This window comes from Lepisosteus oculatus, chromosome 3 (assembly GCF_040954835.1).
Source record: "Lepisosteus oculatus isolate fLepOcu1 chromosome 3, fLepOcu1.hap2, whole genome shotgun sequence".
NCBI classification, from domain to species: domain Eukaryota; kingdom Metazoa; phylum Chordata; class Actinopteri; order Semionotiformes; family Lepisosteidae; genus Lepisosteus; species Lepisosteus oculatus.
In genome coordinates this window covers 38,737,370-38,762,040 of record NC_090698.1, presented here as the reverse complement: position 1 = coordinate 38,762,040, position 24,671 = coordinate 38,737,370, and the positions used below count along the sequence as shown (strand labels likewise).

General features: G+C 36.4%; 1 protein-coding gene across 1 annotated transcript in view; it reads left to right on the top strand.

Moving 5' to 3' along the window:
* The first annotated feature begins 2,838 nt into the window (after positions 1-2,838).
* The window catches only part of itga2.2 (integrin, alpha 2 (CD49B, alpha 2 subunit of VLA-2 receptor), tandem duplicate 2), a 59,010-nt gene continuing 37,177 nt past the window's right edge, over positions 2,839-24,671 (top strand). Inside the window, exons 1-6 of the mRNA XM_015364294.2 lie at positions 2,839-3,040; positions 14,472-14,595; positions 22,069-22,175; positions 23,252-23,343; positions 23,964-24,075; positions 24,452-24,579. Of these exons, the coding sequence (XP_015219780.1) occupies positions 2,992-3,040; positions 14,472-14,595; positions 22,069-22,175; positions 23,252-23,343; positions 23,964-24,075; positions 24,452-24,579 (612 nt within the window). The 5' untranslated portion in view covers positions 2,839-2,991. The remainder of the gene's footprint in view (positions 3,041-14,471; positions 14,596-22,068; positions 22,176-23,251; positions 23,344-23,963; positions 24,076-24,451; positions 24,580-24,671) is intronic.

The following is a 24,671-nucleotide window of genomic DNA, read 5'->3' as shown; positions in this document are numbered from 1 at the left end:
TGAGAATCTTTGAATCTATGAACAGATATAAAAGCTGCTGTCCATGAGTAATCTCCAAGCAACTTGTGAGAGCTTAAGCAAATCTGCAAAAAATGGCCAAAAACTGATATTCAGCCATAATTGCTGCCAAAGGTGCTTCTACCATATATTGAGTTCAGTGGTCTGAATATTTAACACAGTCAACATATTCCAGTATTTCTCACTTTAGTTTTGCTAAACATTACTGTAACTTATCTTACCCTTAGAATTTTCCAGGTCTGAAACCTGAAATGATATTAAAAAAATTAAGTTTCAAATTTTGTCTGTAGTTTTGTAATTTCACAAAATGGGACACCATAGGAAGGGTTTGGTCTGTATACTTTACAAAACACTGTATCTTGCCTTGTATGCACTACACTGGATTCAAAGGACATAAGAAAATTTCACATTACAGAGCATAGTCAGGATAAGGTGTGGTAATTACAAATCACTTCTGGATGACACATATGTAACCACAGGCAGGCAGCAAAAACTATAATATTAAAGTAAGTATATTTTTCAAGCATGGCTGTAAATTTATGTTTTCTGTAATAGCAAATTACAAACATTGCCCTGGATTCACTCCCCCTGGACACCTGCACTCCTCGGACACACCCCCCGTCTCCTGACCCTTTTCCTGCATGACTATTTTCCCTATTGTATCCTCACAATTCCGGATCATGTCGTCCACATAATGCCCGGAAAGAACCGGATCGTGACGCAAACTACATGGAAGTCCATTTAAAACTGAAAAAGGGAGACACTTCTCTACCCATAGAGTCGTGGGAGAATAAGCTACCTAGCCATGTGCAGTAGTTGAAGCCAATACCCTGGTTTCTTTCAAAAAATGGCTGGGTGGGATCAATGAACTACTATCAACCAAATTGGACAGAGAGGCCAAAGGGCCTCCAATCATACAGTATGTTACCTTTCCTATGTATTTGCTGTAGTATGTTAATTAAATGCTTAAACACAAAGCCAGAATGTGTAAAAAAGTACTTTCTCTGATCTATTTATATATATGTAAACTTCTTTTTCTTATATTAATTACTGTATTGATTAATATGGGCTGTTTCACCCATAATGATTGGTATTGGCATTGGTTGTGTTTAATTCCTAAATTGTCTCAGTCATGAACATTCCTATCCCACCCACACAACCTTAGGTTTGCTGATCCACTATACTCAGTAATCAGTATTTTTAAACTTGTATTAACACGCATCACACAACAGACTGTGGCTCACAAGGCTTGAGGCCTTCATGCAAGAACACACTGTGCATTCCTTTAAAAAAGACATGAGGTATACAATACTATAAATGTAAAAACAACTGCAAAAATCAAATCGGACAGGTTTATACAATTGATCAGTTCTACATAATTTAATTTCCATTATCGCCATCCATTTCTTTTTCTTTAATGTGCATATGTTTCAGCTCTATTAATAATTTGAAATGATTTACTTGTTATGGAATGTAAAAGCAATTTAGTATGTTGTAAAGAAAAAAGCAACTCCTTCCATCTTAAGGTAATCTAATTATTGTATTTAAGCACAATTTTTCGATTGATACAAATAATAAATTACAAGGGAAACTTCTCATGTATTAATAATATCAGAAAGTTGTTTTAATCTTTTGGATTTCCCATATATTACAACAGCCAATTATGTTGATTGCTGTTACAATTATTCAGAAACGATTAAACTTGTATTATTACTCAAAAGAACATTCAATATATTCCCCTAAACCTATATAAAGTCTTCATTCTGGGAGGTCCTCTTTAGTTTTATGTTTTTACACATTTTGTAATTCTATGAATTGGTGTACAGTAATTTGCAGTTAATAGCCATATACAAACAGTACATACATATGCAGTCTTCTTCAGCGTTTTAGAATCTATTGTTAGATGATGTCCTTACTAAGACTTTTTTCTCAAACATCTCGTTTCAGTTAATCTCATCCGGTTGTCTCTAACCATTTTGCAGGAACTCTTCATGCTAATTTTTTATCTTGGAGAGTAGTTCGAATATTTCTCTGATCCCTAAAACAATTCATTCGTCTCGCTCTGTGTCCAGCTGTTGTATACTCTTATAGCTTATAGCTGTGCTATACTTTTTGTTTTACTTTTTCTTCTTGGTATTCAAAGTATTATTGAAATATAGCTGTGTTTTCTCTCTTCTCTTTTCAGCTTGGAATAAACCTATTACTTGTTCCTTTGCAGACGCAGCTACCCACCTTAAAATATAGCTGATCATTAGGGACTACCAGATGTAAAGTCAATAGCTTTGACGGTTTTCTTCTGACATTTAACAAGAATATATTTGTACAAAGTGTTTATGCCTATGTTTTACCTCCATTTTTGCAAGTAATTCATAACTGAGATAAAAGATCGATGTTTGCTCTGAAAATTAAAAGTATTAAATGGATACTTCTATATCTTTCAAAACAACCGTTTTGCATTCTACTCTTCAGGATTTCAATGTTATTTAAAGCCCCATACTGTTTAAGAAAGTCTAAACAAATATAACAAGGCACTCGTTTTATTATTTTTATGTAAAGGTTAGGTATTACAGTTTACAAATAACGCAGTATAGAACAAATACGTTTGTCCCACCTACAAATATTTGTCAATTGTTAGTTTATATGTCAGGTAAAAGACAGATTCCGACCGTCTTTAAAACTGAATGACCACTCCTTGAAACTGTCGAAAAAAATGCTGCTGTAACCACAGTCCAAGCACTTTATCGGCAAGGTGGTACTTTGTTGGTGACGTTAGGTTTTGAGGAAAAACACACCCCCTCACTAAAGCGGAAAACATGCAACTAAAGTTTATGAACCTTCAAGAAGTTTGTTAGAGTTCAGTCTGCTTAAGAATAGAGCAAGGAAACGCGCTACGACCACTTGAGCTATTTGGATTTCCTGATATTTTCCAGAGATTCTTCTTTGTTCACTTTGTGGAGTGTTGCTGTTATAGAAATGGATTTAATCAGGAGAAACATTCTATTAATTCTTCAGATAATTTTGAGTAAGTCAAGTTTTATACGTGTTTCTACATTTTCTTATGGTATAATACTTTAAAAGGTGAAATGATACAGCGCGTTATACTGTAGATTTTAATACGACAGACTTTTGTTTAACGAACATACATCCATGACTTGAACAGAATAAAGTTTCACAAAACTGGTAGTTAATATTTAAGCCTCAGTACATCTGCAGAATCTGCAGACAGATGTGTTTGCCCTTGGCTATGTTAGTCTGTTTAAAGATTTGACGCATATGTGCAGTAAATGTATCAATAGTGAATGTATACTGTTAATTTATTCGTCGTTTGATACATTAATGTCTATAGTGAATTTAACTGTCAAAGCCATCATATCTAAAAACATAATTGTGGCATTAGACATTTTATAAGGGTATGGTATATTTTGAAGTAATTTGAGTTTTTAATATATCATTTAAATGATGGGCACAATATTTTAATTGATGTGTTGCTTCTGAGTTGGCTTGCTAGCAAACCAGTTTGCAAGATAAATCCTGAAATGTGATAAGAGTACTGTGAAGGGCAGGAGATTCTGTTTGAATGCATTACACGGGAATCCATGCTATGTAAACAAAGGTTCTTAAAGTATTGTTTGCAATAATAAATGGGTTAAATCTGGTATCATGGCCAAATTCAGAACAGAGGCAAAGTCTAGCTAGCCTAAAGTCTTTTTAATGATCCAAATTAAAAGTACAGAAGTTTCATTAGAAAGACTGTTGTGAAGATATTTGGTATTCATGGTTCAATTAAGGTTCTATGTAGATTTTGTTTCTAGGCTATGTAAACCAGGAACTGCAGTTCCAGCTATTATTACCCATTATGCATTGTAGATCACCCTAAATTCAGAATTTATTTTGAAAAACAATACACTTGTGATGTACTGTTTCTGACATGAGCTTTGAATGACAATACAGTGTTAAAATAACACCAAGAGATCTGACTTCAGTAATGGGTTTAACTTTAGCACAACACTGAAGTTACCAACATTTATGTCAGAGAAGCTATATCTGAGTACGGGCACGGGGATAGGGTGTGCCTCTTGTAATAAATTTGGAATTTAAGTTATAATATAACAGTCTGACTGTAATCATTTACTGTATGTGTAAGACTGACTGCCTTAAATCCTATATAGGGCAGTTTATGTTTATAAGACTGTATATGAGCACTTAGTCCTAACTTCCTTCCTTTGTGCATCAGTTTATTGCAAACTCTTGTTAATACTCATTCATGGGATGTCAGGAGCCTAGTTAGGCTAAAGATGAGCACTTTATTCTACTACTGTATCAGAGTCACACGCATGCACAATTTATTAACTGATACTTTAGAAGTTTTGTACGAATTTTGTACGAATGAGATGTTGATATGAATAGGGGACAAGCTTGCCGACTGGGAAGTTGTATAATTTTATGTTAATCTGTTCACTAACCGACAAAAGCTGTGAAAGATATGGACCCACAGAACCATTCTAGCAATGCTATATTGCTATAATCAAATAAATGTACAAATCAGACATCAGTGATACTATGGCAGCTTATAAAGATAAGATTTCACATCAGCAGTTATTTTATATACAGTAGCTGTGCATATAAAAAATAAAACATGAAATTTAACATGAAAAAGCAACAAAGAAACCAATGATATAATGAAATTAATTAAATTATCATAACAATTTAAGGTTTGGCTAAAGCAATCTAAGCTGAAATGTAAAATGTCACATTCATGAAGAAATTGTCTATTTTACACTTTGTGGTTACAGATATTTGTAAATCAATTAATTGAGCTACTATTTAATAAAAAGAGAGGACACCTACACTTAACAACCTCTCCTTTCTGGCAGAGAATAAATGAGATCGTGTTAATATGCTCTCAGTTGCCTGTAATATCATTTTTTTGTTTTTGGTGTAATATGCTAAACACACATGCTAAGTGCATTTATATAGTTAATAACAGCATTATGAGTACATATACTCTATGTATATGTATCTGTATAAACTTCAGTGCGAGGCTATAAGTTACTGTATATCCTTGCATATTTTTTGCCTGGGAATGTTAATAAATAGAAATGCTAAGATGTTTGCCTATTGAATTTCTGACTTGCATACTGTATATGTAAAAGATCAAGTAATACTTTAATACTTTCATACTGAAAAGAGAAGAAAGAAAACACAATGTTGCGGCTGTGGAGCCTTCTTTGGGTGTGAGAAAGACTGGGCAGTCAGCAAAGATTAAATAGCATAGGACAGTTGTTCTGAAACTTTTTGGACCAAGTACAACCCCTGATCAAACCAAAGCATCCAAGTACCACCTACAAGTCATCTTCTCATAGGAACCCCAGAAATTCTCAATGACCAACATAAGCGTGCACGCGCACACACACTCATGCACACATATAATAAATATTATAATAATAAAATTTATTTGATTATAGTGCCTTTAAAGGTGGCTTCTTAAAGTGCTTTACAAAATGACAACAGGAACAATAATAATTAAAAATAAATGATAAAAAAGCACCATTTCAGCGAGAGGAGTGAGCCTGTTTAGTCGAGCAAAGCAGATGTGAATTCATTGGTCGAGCCTTGATACAATTTACAACAGAGTTTAACAGATTTCAAATCCTCTGGCATTTTCTTGACGGCCAAGGCTTCGCAGTGGGTGCTGCAGTGCGTCTACTTCATATCTGGAGCAAACTCTCTAATTCGTGCAACTACATCGCTGTGTCGGCTTGTCATCATTCAAGCACCATCTGTATAAACTCCGTGTCACGACCACCAGCCAGCGGAGATCATCTCGCAAAAGAACTAACCAGTACCAGCAGCGGGTTAATAATAATAACAAGCGCCGCCGCACGTGTTAATCCATCAGCATATACTCTACTGAGCAGTACTATTTAAACCATACTAACATGCTTTCTGCTGCTCGGTATTGAGTTAAGTCCCTGAGAGCTCTACCTGGCGATTCCTAAACCTTGTGTCACTCTGGATTTTGGACTACCCCTTTTGCCTTTTGACTTCTTACCTCGCCTCTTGATACAGATTGTTTGCCACCTGTGTTTGTCCTGAATTTCAACCTACCTTCTCCCTTTGCCCACGATCTCGCCTCTCGACTTGGATTGTTTGCCTCCGGTGTCTGTCTTGGATTTCGACCTTCCTTCCTCTCATTGACCACGATCTCACCTCTCGATTCGAATTGTTTGTTGCCGTGTCTACCAGCTACTCCTGCGGCTGCACAGGATCCATATCTCCCTATTAGTGTATCCTTACACTCCGATAAATTTTATTCAGTTGATGCGATTCTTTTCTATGAATTCATTCAGAAACTGAATTATGTGCTCTCCTGTAGTTCTTGTTGGTAGCTGCTTACAGAACAGAAAGTCCTCATGGGACATAACGTAATGTAAACGAGCTAATTGGCCAAATTGAAGGTATCTACAGACTCATCTAATTGCAGTGAAAAGCATCTGCTCATCTTAACGCGCCCTATCAGCATACTTTTGAAATCATCTGCCATATCAATAATTCTATGAGTGACTGTGTCTTTCGAAGGGGGCAGCAGCACCAAAAGTTTACCTTTCAAAGTTCTTCACAAATAGTGTGGGGCTAGTGTGGGGCTTACCTGCTTTATCAATCTGCTTCTGTTTCAGGAGTCTGTCTCAGAAGTTAAAGAAGTTTTTATTTAATGCGCATGGGAGCAAAACACAGAGACGCTCTGTGTATTTTTCTCAAATTAGCCTAGAACAATCCTTAAATATTTTTCTGTTATCTATCACGCTTTCCTGTGCTCACAAGATTGCCAGCGTTTGTAGTATACATTTGTATGCTTTCCTGTGCTAACAACATTGGCATTGTTCCAAAATCACGCACATTCTCCTACCTCCCTATTTGCTGGAGATAACTTTTTTAAATACAATTGGTCACTTGCGTTCGTTGCACACATTCCTATAGAATGGTATATAATTACATTGTAGCTCTTGTGTCCACTCAAGTATTAGCGCGCTTTGTATCATAGTACATAGGCTACGTATTTGACACATAAACTAATTTTATTAAAATAGAAAATATGAAAACCCCTCCCAAAATTTCAGTGCACACAACCTCCGGGTGCTCCGCGTACCACTTGTGCCATAGTTTGAGAGCCACGGGCATAGGAGAACAAAAGCTGGGAGAGTGGAGGAGGTTGGAGCAGGGAAAAGACAGAGAGGCCACTCAGATGGTGCGAAGTTGAGAGAGGTGAAGAGAGGGGTGAAGTCAAAACCTGCACGTGAATAGAGAAGATTACACAAAAACAAGTCTGTCATTGAAAGAAGGGGGAAGGTGTGATCCAAATTTCAGGATAATTTTTGGTTCTGATGTCTTTCTGCTATGGGAGTTAAGAAACCCTTCTTTGAGAACGCAGATGGAGACATCAGTGTGATCATGGCCATCTGAGGTGAAATGAGAAACTATGGGCTTGGAGAAATCTTTAATCTTCACAGCCCTAACATGTGCTCTGAAGCATTCTCCTAGTCTCCTTCCTGTTTCCCCAATGTAGATAGCTGGGCATTTCCTGAAAGAGATACAGTGAATTGAGTTGCTGGAGGTACAAGAGGTTCCCTAGGTGATCTGGAATTGTCCTGAGGGGCCTTGAATGAGTGTGGCGTTAGATATGTTCTTGCAAGTGATGGAGTGAGCTCTGTTGTAGGGGAAAGTGCCTGGTGTGGATGATTGTTGAGGGTGGTCAAGGGAGCTGTGAATAAGAAGGTTACGCAGATTAGGTGGTCGATGATATGAGATGATGGGATGGTCAGAAAAGAGGGCCCCAGTGGACGGATCATCCTGTAGGATGGAAAGGTTGTCGTTAATGGTCCTGGGGATAGAAAATGTAATAGGGTGGTTAGGATGCACCAAAGGAATGCGTTTGTTAGGCCGGGAGTTCCTGATTGAGTTGATGGTTTGAAGGCTGTTTTTGGCTCAGGTGAGGGCCCTGTCAATAACATGGGTGGGGTATCCTCTCGATGAAAATGAGTGCATTTTGAGTGCTTTGTTCTGGAAATCAATATCATCATTGCAGAGTTGTCATAGCCGAAGGAACTGTGAATAAGGGAGAGAGTTTTTAGTGTGTTTGGGGTGAATTGACCTGTAGAGGAGATAGATGTGTGAATCTGTGGGTTTGTAATAGACGGAAGTAGAGAGTCAGGGATGGTTAATGGATAGGTTTATGCCTAGAAACAGAAGAGTAGCAGAGGATATGTTAACTGTATATTTGAGGGTCGGGTGGAAGTTGGTGAAGTGATGCAGAAAGTGCTCTAGATGGTCATTAGAGCATGTGGCGGCACCGACACAGTCAAAAACTTTCCTATCCTACAGGATGATCCCTTCATTGGGACCCTCTTTTCTGACTGCCCTATTATCTCATATCACCACCTAATCTGCGTAACCTTCTTGTTCACAGCTGCCTTGACCCCGCCCCCAACAATTATCCAAACCAGGTACTTTCCCCTGCAACAGAGCTCGCTGTATCACCTGCAAGTACATATCTAACACCACACTCATTCAAGGCCTCACAGAAACCAAGGCTATTTTAGATCACTCAGGCGACATCTTGTACCTCTAGCAACCTTATTTACTGTATCTCTTGCAGTAAATGCCCAGCTGTCTACATTGGGGAAACAGGAAGGAGACCCAGAGACCGCTTCAGAGAACGTGTTAGGGTTGTGAAGATTAAAGATTTCTCCAAGCCCATAGTTTCTCATTTCACTTCAGACAGCCATGGTCACACTGATGTCTCCATCTGCGTTCTCAAAGTAGGGTTTCTTAACTCCTATGGAAGAAAAACATCAGAAACTAAAATTATCCTGAAACTTGGTTCACATCTTCCCCCTTCTCTCAGCAACAAACTTGTTTTCTTATAATTCTCTCTATTCATTTGTAGGTTTCGTTTCACACCTCTCCTCACATCTCTCGACCTCGCACCACTTGATTGGCCACTCTGCCTCTCCCCTACTCCCGCCTCCTCCTCTCTCCTGGCTTTTGTTTCCCCATGCTATATTATCTTTTCTAACTGCTCTACCTTTCTTACACCCGAAGAAGGCTCCACAGCCAAAATGTTGTGTTTTCTTTCTTATCTTTTCAACATGGACTAAACCTATTGTTCCTTTGCAGCCTACACATGCTGATGCAGCTACCCACCTGAACTACTGTATATGTATACTTGTAAGGTATACTGTATATGACACTACATTTTTATAGACCTGAGAACAACTTTGAAGTGTTCTCTGAAATGTGCACTTTTGATAACTGGCCACTGCCAGTATTTGATTGCAGTCACCTGTAGGCTTTGCAAATGCACAGCCTACAGGTGACTGCAAATGTCCCTAGACAGAATATCTCTACTGCACCAAAAGACCGGATCCTCTGCTGCTGTGTACATTTCAGAGAAGGGTGATAACACTTCTGTTATTTGCTCAGCCCACTGAGCCCTATTATACACTCTCAAGCCTTTTATTTCTGTCATACTATAGACCACAGTGCAAGAGCAGAACTAAGGAATTGGAAGGAGGCTTGTGACAACACCATTTGAAGGCCTTACAAGCATGTATAGTTTCCTGACAAAATGCTGAGGTTACCTTGACTGACTTTGAACCTCACAAGCTCAAATTTTACTTGACTGTAATTATGCTTTCCCCTGTTATATCTCATAGCTACAGTGACTAGTGAAATGACACAGATGCAAACTAATAACCTCTAATCTCATATGACCAACATTTGCTCGCCTTCACCCAATTTTCTGTTGAGCAGCTCCCTTTCTGCTGTCCTCAGATTGTTAAGAATGTATAAGTGAACCCCAAAAGAAAAGAACATTAGGTGAAATGCCAAACACATTCACCTTTAGTGTGTTTCATTTAAACCTAATGTTAAAAAACGAAACAATAATAATAAATAAATAATAATAAACTATATTGATATATATTTTATATAGCACCTTCAAAGGTGGTTTCTCAAAGTGCTTTACAGAAAGACAACAGCAACAACAACAATAAAAAATACAGAAGATAAACACAATGAGAATGTGTAGATGGTGGTACTAAATACAGTAGGAGCAGAGTGGTAAAGAACGGAACCAGTTAAGTAAAGTTAACTGGGAGTTTAGAGAAGGTGACTCTCTGATATCCTTTGGAAGAGAGTTACAGAGCTTTGCGGCTTAACAGGAGAAGGCCCTGTCACCCATGGAGTGTAGGCGAGCTTGGGGGACAGTTAGGAGACCAGAATTAGAAGAGCGAAGGTTGCGAGGTGGGGAGTAGGGAAATAATAGCTCAGAGAGGTACTGAGGTGCCCAGCCATGCAGAGCCTTATAGGTGAGCATGAGGATTTTGAAGTTGACATGAACCTTGACAGAAAGCCAGTGCAAGGACTCCAGGATAGGAGTAATGTGAACCCTTGCACTAGACCTGGTCAGAATTTTGGACATACTGGAGTTTGGTCAATGTTGACCCAGCGAAAGAAAGATGAAAGAAAGATGTTTTGACAATATGCTGTGCGTGTGGGTCAAATGTCAAAAATGGTTGATTCAACAAACAACAAATAATTTAAAGCCTGGAGTTACTGGTTCCATTACATGTGACAGCTCTTAATAATAAATAATAATATCAAAATGATGGAGTGATGAATCCCCAAAACACATCAGGATTGACAATAAAATTGTTATTACCACAGTTAGCAGTTCTGGGTGTCAGCAATCAGACACAAGTCCTAAAATATAGTCTACTATGAAAACAAGTATGAGAAAAGATTTGTATCCTTGTGAAAAGTCAACAAAATACACTGTCAGCTATATAGTATTAAACTAACTATAATATGAGTGCACAGACTAAATGATTGCAATTTCCCAGCTTTTGTTCCTGTGTGATAATTTAAAAATTTAAATAATCAAAAGTTGGGGGAAATTTTAAAACAATTATCTATCCATATGGTGTGTATAAATTATAAAAGTATATAATGTAATACATCACTTCTTTAAAATCAATTTCCACACCTTGTTTTCAGTTCAAAATAATAATGCCTTAAAACAAGTCACTTGTTTTCCCAGCAATGTACAAAATAGTACTGCAAAAACAGCGAGGGTCCTGGTCTTTAATGAAAACGTATTAAACTTGTGACCAGTGTAAAGTCCTATCAGATTTAAGTAAATCTGGTAAAAAAAACAAGATAATGTCGAACATGGATGCATTAATGGTTCATTGTAGATTAATATCTACAAAGCTGGCAGTACAGTGGAACTGCACCGAGGCAGATAATTGACGGGAATGTAAAAATCAGTGGGGAAGGCTTACTCTTTGCTTCCTAGTGTTGTCATATTCATTCAAACTCAGTTAAAGGTCTTCTTTGTTAGTCTCTGTACCAACCCATTCTGGAATCCAGGTCTCTATGGTTACGATCAGGAAACTCACTGACTAGGCATGAGTGGGATTTTAATCAGACCAGCCTGGCAGTTTACGTCAGTAGAATACACTCTGTTTTCTTTCTGATGCACCTACTGTACAGTATCACATTTTGAAGTATTGATGAAAAGAAACTTAAATGTCTGATTTAAATGTGTACATGTTAATGAGATGTTTTTAGCAGCTTATCCAAAAGTGAATTTTCCTCTCTATGACAAATACAATTTAATAAGATATTATATTTTCTCACCTGTCAGAATAATCTCTTAGTGCCTTATACATAAACTTCAGAGTGTCTTTTTTGTAACATGACAAACACCTAACATTGCTTGTATATTAAATGAAGCATACATTTTTAACATAGTAGTACTTAACATGTCACAGACTAAAAATGTATAAATATTTCCTATCAGATTAACTTTTTTTAGTAACAAATACTTAATGCATGTCTACAGTATGTTATCACACATATATTGGATATTTTTCAGTAAGTCATCAGCTGGGACCTTGGGTTCTGAACCATCAAATGAAACTAGTTACAAGTAATTATGGAAATTAATATGATTTTTCTCTTGCGATTTAATAATACTAGAAGTGTAGACTTTTTATTCTGCTTATTGCATGTATACAGTTTATGTTAACAACCATAGACAGCGGTTTTGTCCTTTATAGCAAGGCTTAACAAAGTATAAATAAAATACCTGCACTCTGTCTTTTGTAGTACCCTGAAAAAATATTTTTAAAATACAGATTTTATATTTATATTAACAATATTATAAAGATAGATCAGGTGATGGCTGATACAGTATGCTGCAGTTTTGTAACGTAGCAGTTGGAATAAAATAAAATTTACACATTTACTGTATATATAGCTGCAGTCCAAAGTAGCTAAAAATAGCAATGGATGTTAAAACACATGAGTGTAATATGTAAGTAAATGGAGTTTATAATTAATCTTCAGAAACGCTGAAAACAGCCAAGTTCAATTAGCCTAAGCTGTCAGTAATTTGTAATCATTCCTGATGTCATAATCTCACATAAATGACATCAACAAATACTATGTGTATCCACTTCTTTTCCTTGCATATGTCCTTTGCATCCCTTGTCCACCCCATCTCCATCTCTGCAGCTGCCCTGCTGGTCACTCCTCTCTTTATGGGGGTCCAGCTTCCTTGTCGGAAGGCCAGGGGTTTGGTTAGGAGTTTAGGGGTAGGTTAAGTCAAATTTACTATGACTAAAACACTCTTTAAACCTTTCAATACACTTAATTCTTAGGTATTATTATTACTAGATAAAGTCTACTGATTTTCAGTTGGGCTGTAAGCACATGCCAATAATATCTATAAGATTTATAGTTTTATTATAATTATGAGATGTTGCTGTTGCAATTGGTGCCAGTTTTTGATCTCCATGTGAATATACTGCCCACAGATGCAGTCACTGTCTGACAATTGCATAGATTATGACTGTATCTAAGCATGTGTTTATGAGTGACAATAATGGCACACTTCCTCACTCTCAGGACTGTAGCATAACCCACCACAGAGGTGTTAGGCTTGAGGGTGACTTTTTTTTTTGTATTAAAAAAAAAACATAAGTGGTAATAATGTAGATTTAATAATAATCTTAGATCTAACATACAGATATTTAAAGTTTTTTAAAGCCAAAGTAGTAAGTGTTCTTGTATTTGTAGAGGAAGTGCTACAGAGCCACTGTGTGCCACCAAAAGGATTATAATAATAATGATGATGGTAATATATACAAGCTTTTTTATTTTTCCAAGTTTGACATTAAAGAACAACCTTCAAACAGGTGTCTTGTACCATGCCAAACTTGTATTATTCTCATGTCATAGTACTCCAACTGCATTTGTTATTTCTTAATATTTTTTCTAGAGTAAAGCTCAATTAGCAAGAATGAATGCAACCCGATAAACAAATTACACTTTAATTTGTATGTCAAAGAATTTCAGTTTAGATATGTTTGTGAAGTACAAAAAATCAAGAAAAATATAAGAAAAAAAGCACTTTATAGAATGATTAAAAAAGAACATAATCCATTTAACAAAAATGAATATAATAAATTGTAAGGATAGGCCAGGAGAGAAATAGAAATGAATATTACAATTGAGGCAGCATTTAGAATATATTTTTTGTATTTAGGTAGTGCAAGAACTGAATGAAGTAACATGTATTCAAGATAGTAATGGGGAACTTCTAAGGAATATAAAAGGAAAATCTGCTCAGAAGGTGAGCTGCACGAAGAAACCTTTGCAGGAGACCTTTTTGAAGTAGGAAAGTCATTGCACTGGGGCAGTCTCGCTGTCTTGACCTCAGAAGCCTGGGTCCAGTGGGTCGAGTAGTCATCGCAACTGGAGACTTCCTTGGTTGCAGTGGATGGTCATGATGCTTTTCTGTGCCTTGTCATGCCCTTCGTTTTCCACAGAGCATTGCAACGGTATAGTGTCCCATCACTATATTGGGGCATTAGGACCCACACAGACTGCAGGGTGACAGCCCTGCTGGCCCCACTGACACCTCTTCCATCTACTGACCAGACTCACACCTGCTTAGCTGCAGTGAGTTGCCAGTTGTGATATGCCTGCCACTGAGATCCTTATAAAAAGTACCGTATTTTTTTTAACCACAAGCTGTAACATGAACAGATTTTGAATTTTGTGTTTAGAGGAACAGTGCATGTCATTGTAAAGTCACTGAGGTAGAATTGAAAGCAAGTAGCAACATGCTCCAACTGCAGATCACACATTCTTTATTTATTTTACCAACTAGGGTGGATTTTCACATTTCAAGTTAAAACCACATCCTTTTTCATAGAAACAGCAGATGGACTCTCATGATTATATTCCAGTAAATGGAGATATTAAGCAGCTCTTGGCCACGTTTTTTTAATGATTCTACTGATAGCGAGAATGTTGGAGTGGTTACACTGATTACGTGTTTTGAGTCAATTTGAACTATATTTCTTTGGTTTTCTTGTTTGCAGGTTCCAATATTTATTACTCAAATACTTTTAACATTGGACTGTCAGGTGCAAGAGTATTTTCTGGAGCAAGATCTGAACAGTTTGGGTATGCTGTGCAACAATTCAAAGATTCTAGTGGGAAATGGTAAGGTGTTTTTGTCCTTGCAGATCTTTTACATCTTTCTTTTTAATCAAATGGTCATTTAACTGTTTTAGTAAGGAATAATTTTAATTAAGTGTGATATCAAATATCTTCCTTTATTATTTGATATAACTCCAACTGTTGAGAAAAATATACTCTGACCATATATAAGGATGAGTAACTTAAGCAAATGGTTAGTTTTGGATGAGCAGATTTACCTTTAATCATACAGTATCTGTTAACTTAAATCATTAACTTTGTGTTTGTCTCATTTTTTAACTTTTTAATATCAATATAATTTGAAATTTACCCACAGATGCAAAACCTGGGCCTTTTTAAACACTATTTTAGTTTATGACTTCTGCATGGTTGCTGCTATGGCTTTAAAATATTCCACAAATTGTGTAATAAACCAAACTCAGTTGTGTCTGAGATACCTAAAATATAACCTGCTCTAAGTTTGTTTTTGAATGCTGTCAGTATTGTAGTCCCCATGAATAAAACTTGAAGAAAAATCCCTAAGATGTTTGTAGATAAATGGTTTACTTTCAGGGTAGTTGAAAGTCTAAAGTCTACATTATTTGAAACATTTCTTTTAAAAGTAAAGTAGGATTTGGGGCTGTAGTTAGAATTAGAGTATGTTGCTTAAGGGTTTAGGGTTGTTCATGGCTTAATGTAAGGTTTAGTTTAATGCAGGAATTATGTTCAAGGTTAAAATGAGGTTTACAGCTGGGGATAAAACAAGAGTTAGTTAGATTCAGGGTTCAAACTAGGATTAAGGATTAGGATTGTATTCTGACAAGGTCTGGTAGTAGAGTCTCAGTTAAGAAAAGGGATATTGTTAGGCCGAGACTGTATTTATGTTACAGTCATTTTGGACTAAAGTACAGTTAGGATTAAGATTAGCGTATGGGATATTATCAGAGGTACATTGTTTTAAATAATGTTCTATATATGTTTTGCTTTTCAATGGTGGTATTAAGAATTTCTTTAAAAGGTTTGTCCAAACGTTTATTTGTGTGAATTCGCTGGCGTTGGCTCTGTAGTATATACCCAGAAATGTTGAGGATCTGGTCAAAGAAACACCCCACTCTGTTACCATGGAAAGGGATGCATTTCAGAATTTTAATTTTAAAAACACTCCTGTTATCTGAAAACAACATTCTGTTTCTTGGAAATAATTTAAAGGATCCTGTTTTGATGACTTTCAAGTTTTCTTCTCTATATTTGATAACCATATAAGCTTTAGTTAATACAAAGAAAGCAAAAAACATAAGTCAAGCCTAGTGAAGAAGTCTAATTACAAAACAGAAAGAGCAGAGCAAATATTTGAAAAATGTGCTGCCACAGCATTTTTGACAAGATACGGCTTGAGGTAGGAGAGCTCGAAGGAGTGAATGTGCTTATAGTTGTAAATTTGGACATTTAATATGAGACTTATATACAACTAATTTTTTATATACAACTGATTTTATATAGCAGGAAAAATAATTGGGAAACAGCAGTCCCAGCTCTGCAGTTTATATCATAATGCAGTCCTCAGAATGGCAAGAAACATTACAGCTGACCACACACCCACTCCATTCTTAATTCAGGAAGATGGTATAGGGTATTCAAATAAAAATGTTTATAAGAAGCCCCTTCTGCAATAACACTATTCAATGAAGGTATGTAAATATAATCCCCCACTACCTATTTATGAATCCATTTATTTATTTATCACATACTGTTGTGATTTTATGTGACTCTTATGTTTTGCTTGTGTGTTTTGTACTTCTGTGGAAGACATATTTCCACAGCAGTGGACAATTAAGTATTTATTAAACAGGTAAGCTTGAAACTGGCCTCCCCAAACCTATATAAATTAAAAATAGATCAATATAAGTTAGAAATGTATTAATGCATGCTTAAACAATCTGCATACAGTAAAACATTGAAACTTTGATGAGCTGGAATGAAGGTATTAGCATTAATCTTGGCTTTGGAGCTCTGTCTCATTAACACTGTTTCAATCAGTTAATAATTCCTGCAGTCTTCTAAATGCTAAAACATTTATGCTAAAACTCCTAAAACACACAGGTTTTTGTACAAAAACATCATGAAGAGATTTTATTACAAAATACTTCATAAAAGCCAGCAGCCATATCACTCTGCAACTCACAACTGGCAACCCACTGCTGCTAAGCAGGTGTGAACCTGGTCAGTACCTGGATGGGAGCCCTTCTGGGAAAAACTAAGGTCACTGCTGGAAGAGGTGTTAGTGGAGCCAGCAGAGGGTGCTCACCTATATGCCCCAGTATAGTGACAGGGACACTATACTGTAAACAAGCACCGTCCTTCGGATGAGCTGTAAAACTGAGGTCCTGACTCTCTGTGGTAATTAAAAATTCCAGAGCGTTTCTCGAAAAGAGTAGGGGTGTAACCCCGGCGTCCTGGCCAAATTTCCCATTGGCCCTTACCGATGATTTCCTCCTAATAATCTCCATCTATGAATTGGCTTCATTACTCTGCTCTCCTCCCCACTAATAGGTGAGTGTTCTTGCGCACCATGGCTAATAATAATTTATTATTATTTGGACACTTCCAAAGGTTTCTCATTTTGTGAAATCAAAAAACAATAAATAAAATTTTTTAACCTAAATTTATTCAAAACCTGAAAGCTCAGACGTAAGACATCTAAGGACAAGATAAGTAACCTTAAATTACAGCAAAAACTAAAAACAAAAATCTGAAATACATAATAAGTATTCAGACCGTAAACTTGACGGAAGTGAATTAGGTGGAAACACCTTTGGCAGTAATTACAGCCACAGTTGTTTTGGGGTCGTTTTCTCACACCTTTGCACACTGGCTTGGTGTAATTGTTGCCCATTATTCTTGGCAGATTTGCTCAAGGCATCTCTTGGGGATCTCTTCTTATCAGCAGTTTTCAAATCTTTCCACAGATTACCAAAAGGATTCCAGTCAGGACTTTTGACTGGCCACTCACAAAAATTGAGTAGTAGTTTTGGATCATTGTTCTGCAAAGATGAATTTTGTTTGTGGTTGAATCTTTACTTGAAATTCACTACCTGCCTGAGGATCTGATTTATTCCAAAATCATGGGAACCAGTTTTATTTCACACAGAGAAGCCACTCAACTATTTGTGAGGCTTTCAAATGTTATTTTCCAACACTTCAATTAATTCAAGATTGCTAAAGGGTTTGATATGCAATCATGACTTTTCTGTTTTTCTTTCATATTAATCATATAATAATGTACCTATTTTTTTTGCTTGAGAACTGGGGAGTAGATTGTGCATGTAACAGTAATTGCTACTTCATGGCATCATGACTGCAAGCTTTGAAGTAAGGGCTTGTTACTTTTACAACATACTGGATATACTAAATTATTGGATGTTAAGGACATTATATTATATTCATTATACTCTGGCTTAAGGCCACCCTACTGTATATACAGTACCATCTAAATTGAATAAAACAACTTAAAAACTGTGATGGAATCACAACTCCTAATGGAATCAGCTTTATCTTCAAGTTATGTTAACCTTTATGCCGTTTTAAAGGGGAGTACACCGGTCAAAGTCCTTTCTTTTATTTAATGAGTCATTTCCTGTTGAAATATATGGTATTTGTAAGGTTAGGAATGACTCAGAGATGGGGGGCCTCTGTTATTGAAAACTTCCTTTAGTACATCCTGCATACTGTGAGCGTCTTTGTTTCCCAGTCCCAAGAAAAAATAGACCTTTGAACTGTACTGTACAATTTTCATACATACACAGTTCTACCATCTGGATTTCATGACCAGTGTGCTCCATCCTTTTTGTTCTTTTGTTATTTAATTTTCACACACATATCTGCCCACAATGCTCACACAGCACATGAAGAAAAGTTCATCAATAAAAACTAATTATGAGACCAATACTATCTTCAGTTTAATCCAACAATAATTGTCACATTCAAATAATTTCTGTGTGCATTTTAACATTGGGAGTCAGTTCTAGATTGAATGCAATCCTTCATGCTCTGTGCTGCATTTAAATTATTTTTTTGTTTTATGATTTTTAGTTTTAAACGCAGTCTTATCATTAGAGCAGGTTTTACCCTACTTTTATTTCTTGTGTAGATGACATTTTATTGCTGTAAAGTCAAAGTAATCTTAAAAAAGTAAATACTGTATAAGATATTTAAGAACCTTTGGTAATCATGAAAATATATATTTAAACTGTTGCAAAATTGTCATTCCAATTAGTTTTCATTATAGAAACATTTTCCTAATCATTTATTTTTATTGTAACCACAGAATTTCTTCTTCAGATAATGGTTTAATGACTCATTAACTTTCTATCTTTAAAAAAACATTGAATAGGATACAGTATCTCTATAGTGTCCCCTTTCCATTCCTTCGCATAACAAACATCCTCTATGACCAATGTCTAAGTGAAGCATGCTTCCTGCAGATACAGCTTACTATGAATAGGGTTTACATTATTATAGAGGATATATGATACATTACACTTTTCTTATCCAGACAGGAATGATACTCATTGGTACATGCAGTTCTGTAATGTTTACTCTTAGAGGAGCGGAATGGATTACTCATGAAATTACACGTCTCCTGTCTGGACACTTTATTCACTAAATACCCCTAAGAATTTCCTGGAAGTGTCTTTTTTTACTTCCTTATGTGTTTCTTTGTATAATTCATGGAAATTCCATGAATTTGGTATATGTGTTATATGTGTTCACCTAATTTTATCCTTGTTTGCCAAAAAGACTTCTGCTTACCTGTGCTACAGTAGTTCTCTGCAGGCACCTTTATCAAGAAAGTGTAATTTAACTTCAGAAGACTTGTTGTTCAAAGCACATAATCCTGTAGGTCTGTAAATGCTTTTAAATGTCATCCATTTGTCCTGGCATGACCCAGGGATGTTCATGTTGTTTTGCTTGCCACCCTAAATACTGTTCAGCAAGCAGAAGTTGATTATCCTGTGAGTTTAGTTCTTTTTTCAAAATATTTTTTTAATAACTTCTCATTTTTCTCTTTTTATCATGTAATTATACCAGTCCTTTATATTAATTTTGACCATGACTATTTTATGATGTAGTAATTAGTTCTAAGATGTGTAGTCTAAGGCAACAATGCATTTATATTATTTTTATGATACTGAACAGAATTTAAAATACAACACAGAACCTGGACATCCTTTTCTTAGAATTACAAATCAGGAGAAAGTGGTCATAATTCACCTTTAATAATTTACCTTAAATAGTTTCTTTGTTTATTTAGAATATCTGGTTTCATTGTTATTAACATTGTATGATGTCAGTGTTTCCTTGATTACTGTTTTAGTTCAAAACAACAGTGATTAAATTTTCATTTATTTAGACAAATGCAATTTTGGAAAATGTTTATTATTACTGTGAGGATAGAAGCATTTATTTTTTTATTTCATTGATGTCACCCAGAAAAGTAAATGTATTGTTTTGAAAAGCACTGGAAATGAGTAGATTAAGCAGATCTAAAATTAGAACTAAAACAATTTTTTTTTTACCGAGATACATGTAATCAAGAGGATTATATCAGTTTTCTAAAATTAAACCAGCCTTTGAAAAAGAAAAACAATCACAATACAGTAAAACAAGTTTGTATGTACTGTATAAACACTGTAGAATTTACTCCCAAAAAGCAAATCATGACTAATTTACTTAACTTGTACTGTAAACTCTATATTACACAATGTAGTACGGTATTGCATATATTGTATATTGATAATTCTTATAGCAAAGTTGAGTTTTTTATACTTTTTTATCAGAAAAAACAAGGTTGTCTTTAAAGACTCTGATATAGCCATTAACATACTTGTGAGCACTTAATTATAAATGTGATTAGAAGTTTAGAATGTTATTAGCATAAACCGTATTTTTTCATAAATTATCATTGTAACAATGTATTCATAAACAGCATGCAGACCTAATAGATAATTAAGTATAAGGTACTGTACAATGTGCTATATGTGATCACAACAATTTTGTGGCATGCTGTAGTTGGAAAAGAACAGAGAATTGACTTGTCTATGTTAATCAGAGCTACAGCATAGAAAAACAAGTGCTTCACCTAAGAATACTGTAAAAATGGGTACAATTTTCACGTTTCTGAAGCATTTGTCTTTACATTTTTCAATGGTTTTGAATACAGTGGTCACAATGCAAGGCAGACTATGAAAGCAGCATTATTAATAATAATAATAATTAATAATTGCTTACACTTATATAGCCCTTTTCTGGACACTCCACTCAAAGCGCTTTACAGGTATTGGGGACTCCCCTCCACCACCACCAATGTGCAGCATCCACCTGGATGATGCGACGGCAGCCATGGTGCGCCAGAACGCTCACCACACATCAGCTATTAGTGGGGAGGAGAGCAGAGTAATGAAGCCAATTCGTAGATGGGGATTATTAGGAGGCCATGATTGATAAGGGCCAATGGGAAATTTGGCCAGGACACCAGGGTTACACCCCTACTCTTTTTGAGAAACAAACTGGGATTTTTAATTACCACAGAGAGTCAGGACCTCGGTTTTACATCTCATCTGGAGGACGGCACTTGTTTACAGTATAGTGTCCCAGTCACTATACTGGGGCATTAGGACCCACATGAACCGCAGGGTGAGCGCCCCCTGCTGGTCCCACTAACACCTCTTTGTGTGTTTACTTTTTATTACTCATGCTAAGATAGTCCAACTCTGAATGAATATGGGTGATGATTTATAGCAATAATTATGTGTTTTGGTCATCATAGATAAATTCTATCTTATGATTCTGTTTCCAGATATGAAAGATTTGCAGGATGTGAACATTATTGGGAGCCAATAGCAAAACAGATAATTGATATTAAGGGGTTTTAACTATCAAAGAAGTATTTAGAATGCTTTTTTTAGCAATAACATAACAATGCAGAACGACAGGTTTGGCCTCGATCTGCAAGTAAATTCATTTTCACAGAAGCATGTAGAAAAAATATTTGTCATAAATTGCAATGATAAAACAAACATACCAAAGAGTTCATTTTAATTTTTGCTGGAATTTTAAAAATATATTTTTAATTGAGAGGTATAGTAGCAGTCACCTCTTCCCCACTTGCCATTTGTCAGGGGAACACTCGGGGGCAGGAGTGGCTGGCCCTGTAACTGCATGATGCTGCCCCACCCCATGTGGGTAGGCAGAAGGGAGGCAAAGGAAAACAGGTGGCAGAACTGAATGTTTCCCTGGTAAACTAGGGGCTTTGCCTCCTTCTGGGAGCTTAGAGCAATCCAGTGGAGGAGCCTTCACATCATAACTTTAGTTTAGAACTGTTGCTGCAATTTTCTTTATCTGCCATATACAATGTACAGGCAGCAAAGCTCTGTTCGCTACATACTGGTGGTCATTTTGTTAACCTCACACTGTGGTATTATGTATTTATTTTTCCAGGATATTGGTTGGATCCCCATGGAGTGGAGGACAGAACAGGATGGGTGATATTTATAAGTGTCCTTTGTCTGGATCCAGAACAAACTGTGACAGACTAAACTTACAGGGTAAAGTTGCGTTTCTGATTGGTTAAAAATACATTTGCACACATCGATGCTTTAGGATTTGAGAAATGTTTCACAAAATCCAAAATGACAACTTTTTCTACAAAGTTTTCAAACGCCTAGGGAGGTGTTTGTTCCAAAGTGATTTCTTTCATTTTACAGTGACAAAGGCTTCTAAATGCCATGATTTGACTTGGCATGACCCAGAGATGTTCTTGATATATTGCTCACCACCCTAAATACTGCTACTGCTCAGCAAGTAGATGTGTTACGGATTCGGCCAGTGAAACCGAAACTAAGTAGTGAACCCACTTGCAGGAGCCGACAGAGACGAGTCATGATCCTAATACCGTAGCTGAAGGAGAGAGCCGAGAGTCCAAGGGAAGCCAGTGATCCAAACTGAGAGAGAATAACCAAAGCCAGACCGTAATCCAAAACCGTAGACGAAGGAGAGAGCCGAGAATCCAGGGGAAGCCAGAGAACCAAACTAGGAGAAAGCAACCGAAGCCGAGCTGTAATCCAATAGACGTAGTAAAAGGGGAAAAACCGAAGTCGGAACCAGAACAGTACGAGGAGTTTGAAGGCGTAGCGCAACTAAGAAGCTCGAACGGGAAACCAATATTGAGCGAGGAGGTAGGGAAAGACTAGTGCTTAAATACCAGATGAGACGGAGGTGTGGTGGTGAACGCGTACAGTGATAGGTGGACTGATGAACTAAGGCTACGCCTTCTTCTCCCTCTTTCGTTGCCGAGAGGCAGGGATCCTAACAAGATGTAGATAATCTTGTAAATTTAGTTGTTTCCAAAAGATTTCTGTAATACCATTGCATTTCAACATTTCAATGGATCAACATTGTAGTGGAAATTTCTCTTCCGCTTTTGATGGCACAATGCTGGTTGGATTAGTTTTAAAACATGAGACTATGTTTAGATGGAAGACCATTTGTTTTTCTGTGTATTTAATACCAATGATAATAAACCTCACTGAGAAAAAATAGCACCGTAGGTAAAATAGGTAAGTCATTGTGGAAACGTTAATTTGTTATTTGTCTTTGTATAAAGTTATGCTTCTTTTTTCAGATCAAGTATCAATCCCAGTAGTTACAGAAATAAAAACCAACATGAGCCTTGGACTCACTCTTGCTCGAAAGGAAAAAACAGGGAAATTATTGGTAAAGTAAATATGTTTTAAAATTTAGAAGTATCAATCGCATTTTTATTATACACTCCAAATTTGCAATAGCCATGACTTGCCCTTTTTCGATCCACTCTTCTTATAACACATCATTGGCACCCACAGCCTTGTACCAGAGGTTTAACACTGATTGGAGAGCAGGCATGTGCCTCAGGCTTGTGCCACAGAGGTCACAGAGAACCAAGAGAACCATGTGCAAATAATTCCTATGTACCCTTAGAGGTGCTCAGTCCATTGTGAACCACCACTTGAAGAGTAACGGTCACAGCAGGCTAGTGACATGACCCAGACTCATTCCAGTGATTGTAGCCTGCGCTTGGGCACATCACCTGGGATGCCCCTCATTGTCTCCTTTGAAATAGTTCAATAATTAGTTCAATATAATTTTATTTGTTGTAGGAAATGTTTTGTTATTCTTTTAAAAGACAAACAATTAAGAATGTGTTATTGAAAACACTAGGCTCACCTAGAAGCATTTTAATACATGAATGACTTCATTTTAAACTTACAGATCTTTATTTGTTTACATTCTAAACTGTAGGCATGCCTTTTTCAATGTTTTGTCTCTCACCTTACTTGTTTTCCTTTGCAATTCAGACATGCGGCCCACTGTGGGCTCAACAGTGTGGAAGTCAGTACTTTGCCCCTGGAATCTGCTCTTATTTAGATCCCAACTTCAAGCCTCAGAGCTTCTCTCCTGCACTTCAGCGTAAGATTAATTTCAAACTCCATTTATGTGTGGTTTTTTACTTTTTGAAAAACTACCAGATATCATTTCCAGTTTTAAATTTCCATCAAAGAAATTCATAACAAAACAGACCAGACCTTCCCCAGAAATTGGAACTTGTTCAGAAGCATTTTTGAAGAAAAATATTTTTCTTTGACTACCAGACTTGAAGAGAGTTTTTTTTTATTTAAAATGTATCGTGTCTATGTAAAGCTCAAAGTTGGAAATGAAATGTAAGCATGTGGACATTAATTAATGAATTCATTGGCTCATACTGACTGAGGTGTTATTAACCATTCAATACATTTAAAGTCAGCTTCCCAAAAGCTGATTTAATTATTTTCATTGTGTTTTCCAGAGTGTGGAGGTCCAATGGATATAGCAATTGTTTTAGATGGGTCCAACAGCATTTGGCCTTGGCCTCCTATCCAGAATTTTCTTAAGAACCTAATACAGAACTTAAACATTGGTCCAAATGATGCCCAGGTTAGTGCTTTCGCCTAGTTTTCAATATGTAGATTAAATAACACAACTGTACCTAAGAAAACAAATGTTTTGAATTTGTGTTTGACACTGTA